Here is an 18,405-nt window from a genome sequence, read left to right on the forward strand (position 1 = left end):
CATAGGCTTCTGCTGGATATTAGGCTTAACTTTTGGTAGATATCAAGATGCATTGCCCTGAGAGTTTAATATTGGCTGTAGGGAAGTCAAATCCAATAGCCATCTTGAAGGACAATCTGTCCTGAAGTTCCCATTTTCTTACATCCATTCAAATTTATTTGTAGGTGTTTGGAAAGCTCTCCAACCTAGCTCTGAATTCTTCAAAATGCTTGTTTTCTTCTCAGTCTATAGGGAGCATAAAGTTAAAGATCCATGAGAAAATATAATCCACTTCCTAGGAGAGTGACAAATGGCTGTGAGAGAACTTAATTATTGCCAGTAAAGAATGCATCCATTTGTGCATGGCCTGTAATTGCTTAATGTTGTTGTCTCCATCGACATGAGAGTGTGAAGATGTAAGTAGTTAAAGCCTACTGACCCAGCATGGCAGTTCAGTTAATTTTACTAAGTAGCTGCTTTTTGTAAAACCTGGTGTTCAGTATTGTTGAGTTCATCCCTCTTGTATCAAGCATTCAAGTGCAAGCCTACAGAAAATCAGCTCTTTTTTCCTAATTGAATTTATCATCTTAGGTAGAGTGCTGTAGAATTTTCAATCACAACACTAGTATTGTGGGGTAAAGTAAATGTAACAAATGGATGGATTGAATATAAAAGCTACAATGTGTAATGTTCTAAGAGGCATGACAGATTGCATTTAACAGCAGTGTTATGTTTATTAAAGTAAAAATGATTTAAAAACAACAACAACAACTGAGTTTAGGAATAGCTGGTAATTAACTCAGGTGACCTGAAGGAAAGAAAGCTTATTGGATTGGATACAGATCTGCTCTTCCATGAGTGAAAAAGCTCTTTTCATATCACTGCCTGTCTGGACCAGGGAGGTGATTAATGTCTCCTTCTGAGTGGGGGGTCCTGCATGCTTGAAGAAGCTCCTTGTAAAACCACTCCACAAAAAACCCTCCCTAGATTTGGAAGATCTAAGTAACTACCAGCCAGCTGCTAATCTCTCCTCCTTGGGCAAAGTGCTTAAGCGGGTGGTTGCAGATCAGATCCATGCACTCCTGGAAGAAACTCCATCCTTATAATATTTAGATATTCCCATATATAGAGAGAGATGAGCACCAAAGACTAGGAAATAATAATAGGATTTTGATAGCAAGCTTATGGTTGTGTTTGCATTCATCTTGCAGACTCTTAAATGCCTGCTCATCAGAGAATCTGATAGGTATTAAGGAATGTTCATTCTTGTTCATTAATTGGTTGAGCATACATTCATACTTGGACGTTTCAGAAGATGACTATCTTTGAAGAAGGACAGATAAGGAGGAATGGATACACTGAGACTGACCCATTTGGAATGTTTAAAGTGTTGTGCGCGTTGTGTTTTGGTCATGCCCCTGAATCAGAGGTTTTGTGTGTTCTCTGTGCCAAGGTTGCTCACTGAGACCAGTCCCTTCATTCACTTCAAAATAACAACAACAACAAACCCACCAACCCTGCCCCCCCACAAAACCACACAGCTTCTCTTGAATAAATGTTTGCAGACAGTTGAATTCTATGAGCATATTGAAACTCCTGTTCCTCCAAAGATTACTGTAAGGTTTAGTGGTAGTAATCCCACATAGCTGGTCCCAAACACAATATGAGTTTTTCTATTGTGGCCTTTTGGGGAAGCAAAGAACCCCTTACTGTAGTGTTTCTTTCCATTCTGTAGCTTCCCAGTGTCCACGAAAGGCTGTACTCATCCTGGGACAGTGTATTTTTCAGCAAGTGGTTGGAATTGATAATGGTTGAAAACTTCAAGCCAGTAACAAATATGATCTGGCTCATGCTTGCATCTCATACCAAGAACATTTCTCCAGTATTATTACAATAAAAGTTTATTACTTACCTGTTGTGTTTCATTCTTTTTTTCATTTTGATTTCATTTCTGCAATTTTATTTCACAAGGTGAAGTGTTCACCTACTTTTCTTACTCCAATAACTTGCATTATTTATTATAGTGTGTGGTCTATATTGCTGGTGCGCTCCAAAATAAATGGATTGCTGCCAAAAGGCATTGGAAAACAGTGTCAAAACAAGTGACATGGCTTCAACAACATGGCTAGTATTGCTTTGTTATAGATGAAATGGAATCCGTTTTTGATGACAAAATGCAGTAAGCCCGATTTGCTGGCTTGTATGCCAGTGTATTACCAGAATGATAAATTATTTTGCAAAGCCTAATGCTGAAAGGCATATTAAGAAATGCATGAGACTCTTTGAAAGGGAATAGCTTGATGGTTAAAACTGACTAATATTTATCTTGCACTTTCTGCCAGTTGACTTTTAGAACCTGTAGAAAAGGGCTATTTGCTTTAGAAGCAAGGTGAATTGGATTTCTGCCATCTTGGTGTAGTCCCTAAATGAATATGTCAAAGGCAATATTGTCTCTAAAATAATAATAATAATTCCGAAAGCAGTCTTTTCATCTAAGCAGAACTTTTCATTAGTTTTTTGAATTAAATTTGGGTAATTACCATTTGATTATGAAGTAGTATCCTGCAAGTGCCTGAGGAACAAGATATTTATGGTGGGGGGGAGCGATTCCTGTGAGTTTTTAAAACTCCTGTTAATTCTTGTCATTTCTGCATTTCAGCTTTCCCCATATAATTCTATGCAATGGAATTCTCAGCACATAAAAATGTAGAATAAAAAAATATTACAAACCCAACTTACCCTAACACGGTAAATAAAAACTAATATTGAAATTGACTGATAAATACCAGGAAAAAAATTACATACATTTATAGCAATGTGTAACTTTTTTCAGAAGAACTGAACTATTGTGCTTTGACACAGCTCTATCTTTTCACATGCATGGAAGTCAGATTTTGATTTCTTTGGAAACCAGATTTCATATTGAATTATAGGTTTAATTATGTTCCCAATATGTAACATGAAAGACCATAGAATTGGAAGGGAGCCCCAGAGTCACCTAGTCCAACCCCTGCAATGCAGGAATCTCAGCATGTGGCCCACTATACAATTTGAAACCACACCGGAGACTGCTGGAAGGCAAATTAGCTTATTTCCACTAATTTCCTCTGAAATGGTGCTCCTATGGGTTGGGGAATGCTGCATGGTGGACTGCAGTAGGTAGAGAAATTTGGCAAAAAAATCAGGTCTCTCATGCAATCAGAAGTGTTTTCCATATTGTGCAATAACTGGATGCAAAGTTTAGAAATTAATTGCATTCATTTCTACCAATATCTTTTTGTATCTCAATGTTTGTGAATAAGCATTTAAAGTAATTAGGGCATTTCAGACTATGTGAGTGCCTTGTTTTAGGTTCTGTCCATTTTGATTCTCTCCATCAGTCACTGAGGCTTTTTTTTTTTAAAAAACAACAACAACAACAAACAATCTCACTCCACATCATATTTCCTTATCAAGCTCTTTACTCTTGGGACTCAGCTAGACTGGTAAAGAAAAAGTGATTATACACATTGTATGTGTGATATAACATTGTGCCACCAGATGGCAACATGGAGTCCCGCTTTTCTCTACCCGTTTTCCCTCTTTAAATTTACAACACTTTAAACTGAAACGCTTCTTTGATGTGTCTAGATCCACCCTAATAATGTCACACAAGTAAGAGAAGGAGCTTTTGCTTTAGAGATTACATATGTAGTAAGGGCTTCTAAATGCACTCCCCGCCCCCAGATTAGACAGAGTTCGCTGTGATCCTTTTAAAAAAGTAAAAAACACTATATCCGTTTTAAACAAATTGTTCTTAGCTGCAGTGCTAAACTGCATCAGGGACGCTAATTATTGTGCTGATTACACTGTTGTTAGCTTGGATTCTGAAATAATTTTGATGGTTGCTTGAGAATATATTTGTTCTGCATTGCAAAACACTCCACGATTTGAAGGAATAATCTCTGTGTTTTTTGCTCCCTCTTGTTTCCTTTTTTCTTCCTTAAGTGGCTAGACCTGTTGAAAAAAAGCTCTGTCTCGCTCCTGCTCCCCCGGCTTCCCAACTGTGCAATATCCCATGCCCTCCTGAATGCCTGGTTTCTTCCTGGTTGGGATGGGGGCCTTGCATTCATGAAAACTGCCAAGATAATCAAGGGAAAAAAGGTGCGTTCTGATCCACTTTCTAACAGCTTTTGTAGGAGTGGGGCCTTGCTACATTACAAAACTGGATGAATCTAATGTATAAAAGCTGACTTTATATTTATAATTAATCACTTTTAGTGTGTTTTTAAAGACCTGTGGGGTGGGGACTGCTAGTTTCTCCACAGCTTATTGATTCCAATGGACATCACAGCCCGAAATGTGTAACATGATTTTTTTTTTTTACTATGTAAATAATTTTATAACTATTTGGGTCATTATATTAAGATGTAAAACTGCATAAGGCAAAGGACTGTAATTCAGTGGCATAGCATCGTGTGGGAAAAAATATTTTTAAATACCTGTTGTTTTTTTTAAAAAAATCTTTTTGTAAACTGCTTGCAGGTTCTGTTCACAACAAAGCAGTATATAAACTCTGTTAAATAAATAAATACATAAATTAATAGAACCATGGCATCTCCAGGCAAGTTTGAGAACATCCCCTGTTTGAAACCCTGGAGAGGCTACTGATTGGTGGCATAGACAATACTGTACTAGATGAATAAATGAACACACTGCATCGTCATCATCATAATTTATTATTTGTACCCCGCCCATCTGGCTGGGTTTCCCCAGCCACTCTGGGCGGCTTCCACAAAGACCAAAAATATACTAAGATGTCACACATTAAAAACTTCCCTGAACAGGGCTGCCTTAAGATGTCTTCTGAATGTCAGGTAGTTGTTTATCTCTTTGACATCTGATGGGAGGGCATTCCACAGGGCGGGCGCCACTACCGAGAAGGCCCTCTGCTTAGTTCCCTGTAGCCTCACTTCTCGCAATGAGGGAACCGCCAGAAGGCCCTCGGCGCTGGACCTCAGCGTCCAGGCAGAACAATGGGGGTGGAGACGCTCCTTCAGGTATACTGGGCCAAGGCCATTTAGGGCTTTAAAGGTCAACACCAACACTTTGAATTGGGAAACGTACTGGGAGCCAATGTAGGTCTTTCAAGACTATGCTTCTTGCTTCAATGAGAGTCAGTGGTGGCCACCAGCTGGATGGCTTTAAAAGAGAATTCGACCCATTCATGGAGGATAAGGCTGCTCAGTGGTTGCTCACCATGATGGCTATGCTTTACTTCCATTGTTGGAGACAGTATGCTTCTGAAAACCAGTTATTGGAAACAGCAGGAGATGAGAGTGCCGTTGCACTCAGATCTTGCTTGTAGGCTTCCCACAGGATGCTGCATCAGATGGACCATTGACCTGATCCAACAGGCTTTAATTGTTGGCATCCATCTGTCTTGAGAGACAATGGAATGCCCCTCCAGGGGTGAAGTCAAGCTGCTGTGTTGGCAGCACTGAAGAGGCCTCCCTGAGGCGTAAGCCCAGGCAGTTGTGTTTGGAGGTCCTGGGCTGTCCAGATGCTTATGCGGTTCAAAAGGAAAGCAGAGCAATATGTTTGGCCGGATATGCAGACTGCAGAATATCAGCTCCTCATTGCTTCATAATGCAGAATAATTAATTATTTCCATGGGCAAGCTTTTAGGTCTCCTTAGAACCTGAGCTAAAGCTCATGTAGGGGCCACAGAACTGCATATGCTCTCTTCCACTTAATGGACTCATCTTTCCCTCTTCACTGCTGACCTTCATGTGTTGAGTGTGAAGGTCTGAATGGTTTTTTGTTTTTGTTTTTTAAATCTATGGTCAACTGAATGTATTCAAAAGTCTCTATGCAGAACCCAGATTGCACAGGGTTCCTGGTTCAGAAAGACGACAGTGGTACCTCGGGTTACGTACGCTTCAGGTTACATGCGCTTCAGGTTACAGACTCCACTAACCCAGGAATAGTACCTTGGGTTAAGAACTTTGCTTCAGAATGAGAACAGAAATCGTGCTCCGGTGGCACGGCGGCAGCAGGAGGCCCCATTAGCTAAAGTGGTGCTTCAGGTTAAAAACAGTTTCAGGTTAAGAACGGACCACCGGAATTAATTAAGTACTTAACCCGAGGTACCACTGTACCACTGAATAGACTTTCACACCCAGCATGAAGTTTGGAAGTGAAACTAGCAGAGAATTGGCATTGGGTGGGGTGACACCGGCACACAGGGAGTGGTAGGCAGTGGATCCACTCCCACCCCTCTTCCAAATTTGTTGAATACATGGGAGCTCACGTTCCTATACCTTAAACTTGTTTTAGGATCAGAAATTGTGACAGGAATCAGAGCATGTGAGGGATGGAGGGTGTGCGTGAGCCTAAGGCTCGTTCATGTAATCCCAAAGCATGGGCATTATGCTGCATTCATGATGCAGCTTGGCGCATGTTGAAAACCACAACAGCACAACTATAAATAGTACTTTAAAATGGGTATTTGTTTTTTCTTTGGGCAGACTGTAATATACAATCAGTTTATGGAATTTCTTTCCTTATCAGGTGAAATCTAACTATCACCTTTGTCCCCCTCCCCTCTTAGGTTTCAAAATGAGGCAAAGACACATCATTGTGGAACCTACAGGCACTTCTGGCAATTGCCCGCACTTGATAGAATCTATTCCATGTGAAAACCCAGTGTGTTACAAGTGGATCATTTCAGAAGGAGTCTGCTTACCTTATAACGGAATATGTGGACAAGGGAATCGTGTGCAGCATGCTGTATGCAAGAACTACAAGGGTATGTGGTACAAACTGCACTTTATTTAAATATATTTTGCATATTCTAAGAGATTTCAGAACTGCGCATTAAGCAAAATTCCATGATGCAAGGCTTCCAGTTTTATAATAAGATATGAATTTCCCCAGAGCTTATGGCTTTATCATACTCTGGCTTTTGGTCTTAAATGAGATCTGTGATCTTAAAATAAATACTTCATGCTTCCAGTCACTTTCTATAACACGGCATCCTACCCTGAAAGCATGTTAAGGGGGCAGGGAGGCAGTGCACACTAGCTCTACCCCCAATGTCATGGTTCCATCAACTACAGCTTCAAACGTTCCTCACATGTTCAGTAGAAGGTCTGAATGGAGATCCTATCTCTGGATCATTGTGCTTAGAATTCTCCCTGCATTCAAGAACTCTTGTTACAGGGAACCTCTTAAACATGTTCCTTAGAATGCATTTAAGATCCCCCTTCCAGAAATGTGGTAGTGGAAGAAGAAGTAGGGATGACACATGTCAGAGACATTAGGTGTGGAATAACTGCATATGGCCCTGCATCCCTGACATGATTTATGTGTCCCATATGTTGCATTGAATGTCTGAATAGGGCTTGTGGAAAATCTTATGAAACCGTGTCATATTCCCCACAGTGTTGCCTAGCTTGCAACAGGCAGCCACAGTCTGAATTCAGCACAGGCGGAGCACTTGCCCTGTGGACCAGAGGCAGGATGCATGCTAGCAAATCAGATACTTGATTAGGCAAACAGAAACTTAGGGCCAAAGATGGGCATGTGTATACTTTAGATATCATTTTGAAAAGATGAGGTGGGGGGAAATGAAGCAGGGCTGGTATGAGTTGAGATAAGGCAAGGGTGGAGACAACCTGTGTTGTTACTTGATGCAGTGCATTGTTGGATTAACCTAGAAGAAAGAGCCTGGTGCCTCTCCATCGGTTTGGGAGGTCAAATGAGCATCTTTAGGCTATGTGGTCAGCTCATAGTTCTGCAGTCCAGAAAATGACCAATAGTTAGGTCTGAGAGTGAGACTCTTGAGGGTGCGCCTAAAGAAGGGGATTGTTTTCCTGACTGAACAGGGATGGAACTTGTGGCCCTCCAGATGTTTTTGCACTCCCAAGTCCCTTTAGGCCCAACCAGCATGGCCAATGATCAGGGATGATGGGAACATCATCTGGTGAGCCATAGGTTCCAAGCTCCTGTCCTACAAAGTGGAGTGGTCCCCACCCCCGAAAGTACATACCTGTTCATCAGAGTAAATGACTACACAACACTTAGGCTCCTTGACACCAAATAGCAGGCACGTTCCTTCACCTTCCATGCCCAGCTTAATACAGTACTTTCTGGTTTGTCAAACTGTGGCTTGCTGGAAACTCTGAACCAAGGAAACTATGGACTGATTGTTCCCTACATACCAGGATTGCAAACTATGCTCTTGCAATAATTTCACAGCTAGTCAGCCAAACAGGGCTTGGAATTTTGCACTATATTAAACTAAGTAGTTGCATAAGCAGAATGAGTTCCAGTTACACAACAGGACTCCCCATCCCCAACCCTTCTCCCCAGCACTTTCCTCACATCTGCTCCAGAGAGGGTTAGACGAGTTGCTAGAACCATGCACAAGGAGAGAGATCATTCAGTCAGACAAGCAAATTTAAATACAGCCCTATATTAGAACCAAAGGTAGACTTCTCATTCCGGCTTGGACATAACTACAAAAAACAGCAAGCAAAGTAAAACAACTAAAGGAACTACCGTACTCTGCTCCTAAGGAGTGTTTCACAATTACTAAGCTGTAGGTAGGGAACATTCTTGAATGCCAGCAAGGCATTGTTTGCAATCCTGGTTTATAATGAGAGCTCAAACCATAGTTAAGGCAAACTGTGGTTTGATATTAATCCAGCCATGCAAGAGGAGGAGGCAGTGAATGAGTATGCACCGCATTCCTTGTGCAAAAAACCATCCTTGGGCTATTATATCCATTGCTCATGTTATCTTGTTGGTGGAATGGTATAGTAGAAATCTTTTAAATAAACAGTACTATTTAATATGAATTACGGAATTTGCATTTCTGAAAACTTTGAACTCCGTGTCTCTTCCGCCCCCCCCCTTACTACAGCTTTTCAAAAAGTGTAGTCGAGGAATATGTTGTTGCCTTGCAACAGCTGATTTATGCTACATGATTCTGATGATATGTAAATGAAAACATTGTGTTGAGTAATATGGTGTTTACTTAGCAACATTTCAAGTCTGGAATGTGTTCAGTTTACAGCTTGTTAATAATTAGTAAGCATACATTTTTATATGAAATGTGCAAACAAACAGTGGGTGGTGTTTTCCTACTGGCAGGTTGAAATGCATCCAAAAGCATCATATTTTCTGATGAGGTCAATGTAGTCCCATCACAGGATTGTATTATAGATTATCCTTCAGTCTTTAAACATATAGAATAGTGTCATAATTTTAGAAACTGCCAAGTTGATACAAATATTTGAAATAAAGGAGCGCCGTTAACGACATGGAGTTAATACCACAGCAGAAATGCTGCTGAGAAGAAACAAATGAGGTTAATTATCGAGTGGGCTCAGTTACTGTGTAACCTCCCTCCCCAAGTTGTTCAAAGTATTGCTGAACTCTTCCCACAGTCAGGGACCCTGATAAAGCATGAAGAGCATTCTTGGGTTCAAGCGAATGCAACCAGAATGCAGGATCCCTAGGCAGACATTCTCTGTGCAGCATGGAAAAGGTCAGGGACAGAGCAGGAGCAACCACTTAGACATGATTGTAATTAAGTTTGATTTGATTTATATATCCATGGTGCTTTTCATTCAAATGAATCCCAAAGCAGCTTACAAGCGATAAATAGCAATAGCATGATAGAACATGATTAGGCCTCATCATGGGACTGAAACTGACTTGGCCGTGCTGGTCAATGATCTCCAGCGGGCTAGGGACAAAGGTGAGAGCTGTTTCCTAGTGCTGCTGGATCTCTCAGTGGCCTTCCATACCATCGACCATGACATCCTTCTGGACTGTCTAGAGGGGCTGGGAGCTGGGGGCACTCTTATACAGTGGTTCTGCTCCTTCCTCCTGGGCCGTGTCCAGATAGTGGTGTTGGGGGATGAGTGTTCAGACCCCTGGGAGCTCTGCTGAAATGTAAACATTTCCCCACATCTAGCAATGTGTATTCCCCCATCAGCCTCTAGCAATGTGTATTCCCCCATCAGCCTCCATTGGTTACACTAATGGAATGCAGGACACACAACTGATCTTTTTCTTAATCCTTTGGATCCCCTGAAAATGATCTCCTTACTCCAGTCCTTGTAAAATCTTTCTGCCCTCTTCAACTGCAGCCCCATGCAGCATGATCCACATTCTTCATTAGTGCCCCGCAACCACATGTAGAAGATTTTCAGTGGGTGTAGGAACTGGAAATGAAGGAAAAATATTGGTTGTACAAGCTGTGTTCCACTTACACAACCACTGGACACAGCTCTTTGCATGACCCCACTTTTATAGTGGTCTGTACACCTTGTGATAATTAGTTTCTTCAGAGTTGAAACACTTAGAAAGCCAAGCTCTATCTCATCATAATATTCTGTTGTGGAATAGTCAAACTTTATTAAGGCAGACTGAGTATTCAACGTTTGCCTGATATCCCTGCCCTCAAACAAGTAGTTTCACTGCTGAGTCTGTGTTTTAATTGACATTACAAATTGTGAAAGATGCTGCCAGTTTCTCCCTTAGTTCTGTCATTGAGGGGAGAAAGATGTTCATAGTTCTTTTGTATAATGGATACAAAAAGCTAGGAATGTATGGTGGAAGTAAGAAGTTTGTGATTGAAACCATTCTTCCTTTGCACCAAGTGTTGTAGGAAAGGACCTATTGAATTCAATTTGGCATTTCCTTTGCAGCTGGACATTTGTTTTCTAAGCATGTCCTGTTTAAATTTGGAAAGATTTCTCAGGACATGTTCAGCTCAACTGACTCATTAAAAACAGCAGCATGGCTAACTATTATGTAAGTCTGGGATACTCCTTGAAAAGTTGTTTTTTTCTTTTTTTAAAAAGGAAATTTACTAGAATTGATAGACCTTTCTTCAGATTTTACTTATCTTAGATGTTGACATGCTTAAAAATCAGCAATTACTTCTGCCCATTCCTGGCAGTCCACACACAGCTTGTTCCTGCTGAGACCAGTAGGGCAGATGAAGACTGTAGAATTTATCATCCTAATTGTGCAACAGTAATGTTGGCTCTACTAGTCCTCTGACTAATCTCAGTGCACAGTGGATGTAAGAGAGTGAGAACATAATCTTTCCCTCTCTTTCAGAGCAATGTAAAGATAATTAGCACAGGCAGCTGTAAATCTTCCAGGTAGACACAGCCCTTGGCTGATATCTTTGCTACTGGTGTGGAGCATGCCACAGTATTCTGCAGTGAGTCCTTGTTCAGTTCTGTTGTGTCAAATGTCAAATATTTCCATCAAATGCCTATGAGCACATACTACAGACTATGTCAAGAATCTTAGAGTTGGAAGGGACCCCAAGGGCCATCTAGTCCAACCCCCTGCAATGCAGAAATTCCAGTAAAGGAGTTCCAATAAAGTAAAGATATGCCCAATAAATTAGCTGGACTGTATGCAAGTATCTTATCCCATGGTGAATGTAATGCTTCTTGAGCAACAGTGTTAAAAAAAGGGACAAATATGGGTGCTCTGCTTGCCTCTCTCTCCCTCTGTGCTTACAGACTTTACGGCTAGCCAGAGCAGCTAGGCATTTGGCTAACTAGGAGGGTGTCCTGATCCCAGCTAAAATGAGTCCTTGTCCCTGTTCTGAGATTCTGAAAACATTCCAAAAGGAGGCCCCTAGGAATTACGAAGCAGGACTTGCTAGTATCAGGAAGTGGCAACTCTTTTCAAAGGAGCTGGAGGGTTTCCTTATACATTAGAACAGAGGTGGGGGAACCTGCGGTCCTCCAGATGTGCAGGACTGCAACTCCCATCATTCTTGCTAAGGCCATGCTATCTGGGTGTGGTGTGAGTTGGAGTCCAACAATATATGGATGGCTTCAGGTTAGCCATTTGTGAATTGCAGAGAATAAGGGCTGGTAAATGCATACATGTTTATCACCTGATCGCTAAACATTTTGTAATTGACAGCCAAATGTATGAAGAATTGAAAAACGTGTGTGAGCTGACCAAAGTAGCTATGGAAGCTCTTTTGGTGGTAATTAATCTTTGATTATCAATTTGCACATGTGCATGAGCATTTGAAATACGAATGATACATGTATTTGCTGGTCCTTTAAAATAAAGGACTGGTTCTTTTTATTCTGCCACCCATGGGAGAAATGGGTACCTGCCCTCTTTCTAGACTGTTGCTTGCAAGTATTTTGAAGGGAAGTATCATTGATTTATAGTGTTTGTATCTTTCTGCCCTGCATCTCACTCACAAGAATGTTCATGGTGGCTAACAATAGCATAAAAAGTACTAGTTCAAAATTATCAAATAAAATCACTCAATAAATCTCCTTTAGTAATGCATACTGAGCTACATTAAAAAGCTACTCTCTTAAGTGGATAATGTTGGTAAAGCCACAAAAGCTTGAACTAATATTTCCCTAAGTGCCAGATGTGTCTGCTTATCTAACCTGCACTTCATTTGTGTCTTATGGTTTCTCTGTCAGGAAATAATAGCAGAGCGTTATTTAACTTTCTGATTCCAGAATTCATTGTCAACTGTGTGGTTTAATTTGCAGTGGTTTTGCATTTTCTTGCATTTTTCTAAAGCACTCTGGCTTTGCCAGGTCAAATAAAACTTTGAATCCTATTATAGCTGCATTAAGTGGTTATACATTTTAGTACACAAGCTGTAGTGAGGGATTGTTTCAGAGATACATATTGAGGTTTTAATTTTGCTTCGAAGACTGATGTACCTTTCCTTAAAGACATTGTGTAAGCTTTGCTAGTGGATTGTCTTTTGAAGAATGATCTGCTCTGCTCATGAAACAGAACTGAAGCAATTGATTGAGAGAGAATGAAAGATGTGCCTACAGATATCCAGTGAATTGGACCTGATTAACCTAATTTAGGAGAATACTCAGCAGAGAAGAGAAATTTACACATTAGCTATATTATTTAAGTAAGATTGATCTGATTGTATTTGGCTAGATAGGCCTTTAATAGGATTCTCCTGTTGTTGTTGTGTTATCATTGAAACTATATATGCTACCACAGGGATAAAATGAAAAGTAGCCGTGGTTGTAAAAGCTTTGCATATTAAGTTAGATTTATAGCCAATTCTTTCTCAAATGCTCATTGCTGGATTAGTAATAATTTCACATGAAACAGAACCAATGTGGCATATAAGTTGTTGTAGTAGCAAATGAAACAAGCCATTTCTGTGGGGTATTTTGCTGACATGAGACTGAACTCACTTTTGAGCCTTTCTTGTTCTGTGGGTGTGTTGAACTGGTGGTTTAGTGGCAAGCTAGGAAACATGCAGGTGGTCTGAAAGCTCAGTTGTGCATCGCCTCCCCTATCCTTCTCTGGCAGGAATGCTTTCATTTTTGAGGGACCTTCTTGATGCTTGGTGAGACTGCTTCTTGCAATATGCTCCAGCTGGACAGCAGAGACAGTGGGTGGCTTGGTGGGGAGCATCCCTTCAGTGAAACATCTTAAAAGCCATATACTGTGCTGGCATGGTGAGCCAACGTGGAAGGGGAAAGACCAAAGGAAGATAAACTTTTTGTGGGTCACCAAAAGGGCAAGGGTGTTAATCCCCTAAGACCTTGTTGAAGGTCCACAGCCTGGATGAATGTATGCTGCTTCGTGAGATAGCATAGACAGAAAGTTATTGGCTTCCATGTGGGGTAAGAGCTAAGGGTAATGGTGGGCATAAGCCATCTCTGGGTAAAAGCCAGGGGAGAATCCCATCCCAAATGAGAGATGGGATGATGTTCTTGGATATTTGAAGACTTGAGTCTTGGATCCAAACCTTTGGGATGCAGGTGCATTGCCTTGAACATGGTATGTTTCTTATACAGCTGTTCTACTTTTGATTTTATATTATTCTCTCGTTTATTTATCATTATTATCATTCCACCATTCACAGATCTCAGGGTGGTTCACAACATAAATATTCAAGATGAAAGCACAAAATACATAGTAACTTCCCACTCTCTTTAGCTTAGTTTAATCTATTAAATTAATTAAATTAGGTAAGTTTATTTGTATTGTTTTATATAATATAAAACAGATTAATTTTTCTATTTGCATATTGATGTGATTATTTCTATTTGTTTCTAGGTTGTTTGTTTTTTAAAAAAGTTTTCATCTTAATCTTAACTATGGTTTGTTTGAAACAAATAATCTTCAAACCATGGATTATGAAGCTCCCTTGTTTCAACAAACTATATTTAACAATAACCATATAACAATAACAATAACCAACTATATTTAACAATAACCATATTTAACAATAACAAGAACCATAGTGGTTCAAAGGTAATGTTCAACAGTGGTTAATTCAAATCAGAAGTCAAAGTTTCAGATCCTCATCAGAGGAGGGGAGGGAGGAAGCAGCACATCAATGCATGGCTCTGGTAGGTTCCCATAACAATAAAACCATAGTTAATTATGTCATCAAAGCACAGATATTTTCCTCTCTTGAAAGTACTAGGTTACGCTGTGCAAAGACTAAATAGGATCATAGATAAATTGGTAATGCTACAAATCACACCACTGTTTATCTTAATTTTGTTTTGCCGTATTTCTTAAGATTAGAAAAAAATTATACTATACAGCAGGCATGAAATATTCCAATCAATTCATTACACACTTACATATTGTTTGGGGGAAAATAATAATTTATCCATCCCACTGTTTCCTTAGAGTGAATCAGATAATGACAGTGTCCATAAGCTGATTATATGTGATGATTTTTTTATTAAAAAAATGAGAGCCTTATCTATCAATGCCCCTTGTAGTCAGCATTTTGCTTTGTTGCAATTCCCTCACAGTCCTTTGCTAATTTGCTTTTTTGATATTGTGCTACCTAGCAAGAAATAAAATTAAGAACAAAGAAGATTACTTGGGGATAATAAACAGCTTCAATAAAAATCTAAATGACTAATCAGACAAAATAAGTCCTGTGGCATAAATTAGAAGAAAATTGCAAGACTGAGAAAAGTGGTTGAGAATGCTAAAATAGTTTTCACTAATGTATGTCTCTTTCTGAAGACTTCCAGCGCCCCTTTGCTCATGAAACTCTCAGGCCAACAACAGTAGGCTCTGAACACATTCTGAAACCAATCAGTCTAGGCCAGCCTTTCCCAACATGGCACCCTCCTTATGATTTGAATAAAAACTTCCACCATCCCTTACTACTGACCATGCTAGCTGTGGCTAACTGAAGTCTTCAAAACATTTGGAGAAATGTCAGGATAGGGAACAGGTGGTCAATACATTTGAGAGCAGCCGTGAGTCTCTTTCTCTGAGAATCCTTATAGTCTACTGTAGAACCCATTCTGCATTCCACAATTCATTTTAGGATTAGGATGAAATGGAACAATTTCTAGCTCTACCAAAACTTTCAGAGCAGAACTGCTTGGGGTGCTTGAGAGAGTGGGGAGAGGGTGAGAAAACATCTGCTTTGTTATAATAATGAGACTTCTACTACAATAGCTGAACTATTAACCACTTGAATGTATGAGCCATTGTGCAGTTTTGTGACTTGTGGGATCCAAAAATAGTTTCCCGTATCTGGTGCCTTAGTGCCAGACCATGGTCCCCATTCCAATTCTGCTTCTCAGCTCTAAACAGCAGTCTGTGCTGTCATTTCTGTTCTGTCTTTGTCATGGCATCATTACTATGTAGGTTTATTGAGGGCAAGAAAGGAGACGCCTCGCTGTAGCCTCTTTGTTTGACGTTATTTCAGATTCATACAAGCCATAGAAGCCAATGCAAATGAGTGCCTTAGCTAGTAATAAAGGATGGTAAGAGTATGACTCTTTGCCAAGTACAAGTTCAAGCTTATGAATGTCTTCCCATTGCAGTAATAGCTTACATAAAAGAAGCAGAATGCCTAAATTTTGCTGTGATTATATTTAAGGTCAACAAAGAGAGCCTCTGCTGTGATACTCACTAGTATGTATTAAGAGGAATGAACATTTATGAGAACCAGTTTCTTGCTGTGTGAAAAATGAACCATTATTATCCTTTTAACCGAGACTCACTTTGATCTGATTAAAATACTGGCATTATGAGAAGAAAAGAAATAGTTTAAAGGCAGAGTTGGGAGTTTTCAGACAGGCTTATGGATTCAGAAAGCATACTCAGCCAAAAACAAACAAAAAATGTTGCAGTTTAATCCTTTTTTTTTTTAGGCTTCATGCTAGCTTTTTGTTTTTGTTTTATTTAAAAGATTACAGCACATTGATCAACTGCTGAAGTTACTTCCTAGTTTTCTGTCCCATTTAGAACAGGTTAAAAATGATGGGCAAGATTCACTAATGAGTCCTGTCAGTGGAAGCTGTGCAAGGACTTCTGTTTGTACAATGCTTCCTCTCCCTGAACTCACTGACAATGGAAGAGGAAAGAATTGCAGAAACTGAGTCACTGCATGAAAAACACATATGACATACTTTAAGTCCATAGAGGAACATCTGTGTTTGCTGTGCTGCTGCAGGAAATGGATTGCTGAATCTGGCCCTTGAGAGAGGCTATAATAAATCTGGAGTAGGATAGACCGTTTCTAACATTACTCTACTGGGGTAGAATTCAGTGAAACATTTTTGTCTCTATGTATACATTATTATTACTATTAGAAATATTTTACAGTTGCTTTTGACAGTAAAGGATTCCTGAGTGGCTTGCCAAAAATGAAAACACAACATATGAAAACAATTTAAAATGAGGAAAAGAGAAAGCAGTGGGGATCCAAAATACATAAAGTGCTCATCCAGAGCAAGTACTATCCAGCCCACTAAAAGATGAGCACCACCATAGGAAGCAACATTAACTAACCAGTTGCCTGGGCAAAAAAGAAACGTCTTAGCTTGACACCTAAAATCCCCACAAAGAGCATTCGACAGACAGGGAGCTACCACCAGAAAGGTCCGTTCTCTTGTGGCCACCCCCTCCATACCTCCCAGCCAGTTGAGAGCTCTGTTATCAAGTGCAAGAGGGCACTCAGGGGTGATTGCATCGGTGGCCCTGGTCATCCATGTATTCCACAGATCAACCAGGGGCCCCCCGGCCATATATCAGCCAGAAAATCACCCCGAACCATCTCAAAACCAATTGGATTCATCACTCTCTGAGGGCAGAACATTCTCTAATAGTTCCCCCCACCCCTGCGGAAGGGGGAATGCCACTGAAAGCCTAAAACTAAACCTTGGAGAACCCAGACACTTTTGGCTATGTGATTCTTTTCTTTACCTTTTGAAGCTAGTTTTTAAAGGTGTTTGGATTCAGTTAGAGACTGCTTGGCTGATCTGTAAGCTTTTGTCACATCTGTGTAATAGGGAAGGCCATAGTGCACTTAGAACACAAGGGGCCAAGTCCAATCCTTTGCATATCATAGAAAACTCCCGTCCGAAATTCTGGAGAGTCACTATCAGTCAGTGTAGTAGGATATACAGAGCTGGATGGACACTACTAAGCTAGATAGTACAAGGCAGCATCCTAGCTTCTTATGTGAGAGACAGTCTCTCCCCCCCCCCCAATTCTAAAAACAAGCACCTAAACCTGAAATTTTAATGTAACTATTAGGCAGCTACAAGCAGCGAGACAACAAGAATCCATATAGAATGCCCATGTCTTAACCTGACTCTGGATTGTTTTCTTTCTTTCTTTCTTTCTTTCTTTCTTTCTTTCTTTCTCTCTCTCTCTCTCTCTCTCTCTCTCTCTCTCTCCCCCCCCCCCCATTCTGTGAGGTGATTTTTGCAGCCAATAAATCTCATAAACTGCTTTAGTCAGAGGTTAAGACTTTTTGCTGTCTGAAGAAAAGAATTTCAGGATGCTGTTAGCCTTATGTTCTGCAGAGACCAGTCACTCAGCATCCTGTTGCAATTCTAACACAAAGTGAAGGAAAGCACAGTCAACAAGGTGATATCCTGTTAAGGTCTGATGCTGTGATCTGCCAGTAGTAGAAAGAGAGGCTTTATATCACAGGATGGCTGGGGACCCTTAGCAGTCAGATACTAATTGTGATGTATTTAGCTGTTTAACTGTATGACTTTGTTTTCTTTTGTCTTGTACCTTTATTCTTTGGGGACTATAGTTCTCACACAGATAGACAGGTGTGTTCTCTGTGTTGCAAATTGTCATTGACACCAGCTGGGTTCTTGTAATCAGAAGTTTACATAAGTCATACATTTTGCTGTTAGAGGTGGAAAATCCATATTTTGACATTTTTTAAAGATGGAGCAAAATTATTATTATTATTATTACTATTATTATTATTCTTTACATATATACACACACACACACACACATATATCACAGGACAGTTTACAGTATAAAAACACAAAAGACGTAACATGACAACAAAACAATTCCCTTAAAATGTGCTGTTAAAAAAATAATCAAATTCCTTTCCCTAATAGATTGTTGATATAGTATATGTGGTAACCT

At 40.0% G+C, this 18,405-nt stretch overlaps 1 protein-coding gene across 9 annotated transcripts in view; it reads left to right on the forward strand.

Annotated features, from left to right (window-relative positions):
• Nucleotides 1-18,405, forward strand: part of THSD7B (thrombospondin type 1 domain containing 7B) — a 616,280-nt gene that overhangs the window by 415,309 nt on the left and 182,566 nt on the right. For all 9 annotated transcript variants that reach the window (XM_081870551.1, XM_081870552.1, XM_081870547.1 and 6 more), the window contains 2 exons: nucleotides 3,967-4,122; nucleotides 6,572-6,769. In XM_081870551.1, the coding sequence (XP_081726677.1) occupies nucleotides 3,967-4,122; nucleotides 6,572-6,769 (354 nt within the window). The remainder of the gene's footprint in view (nucleotides 1-3,966; nucleotides 4,123-6,571; nucleotides 6,770-18,405) is intronic.

Source organism: Podarcis erhardii (genome assembly GCF_964252035.2).
Source record: "Podarcis erhardii genome assembly, chromosome: 1".
In the NCBI taxonomy this organism is placed as follows: domain Eukaryota; kingdom Metazoa; phylum Chordata; class Lepidosauria; order Squamata; family Lacertidae; genus Podarcis; species Podarcis erhardii.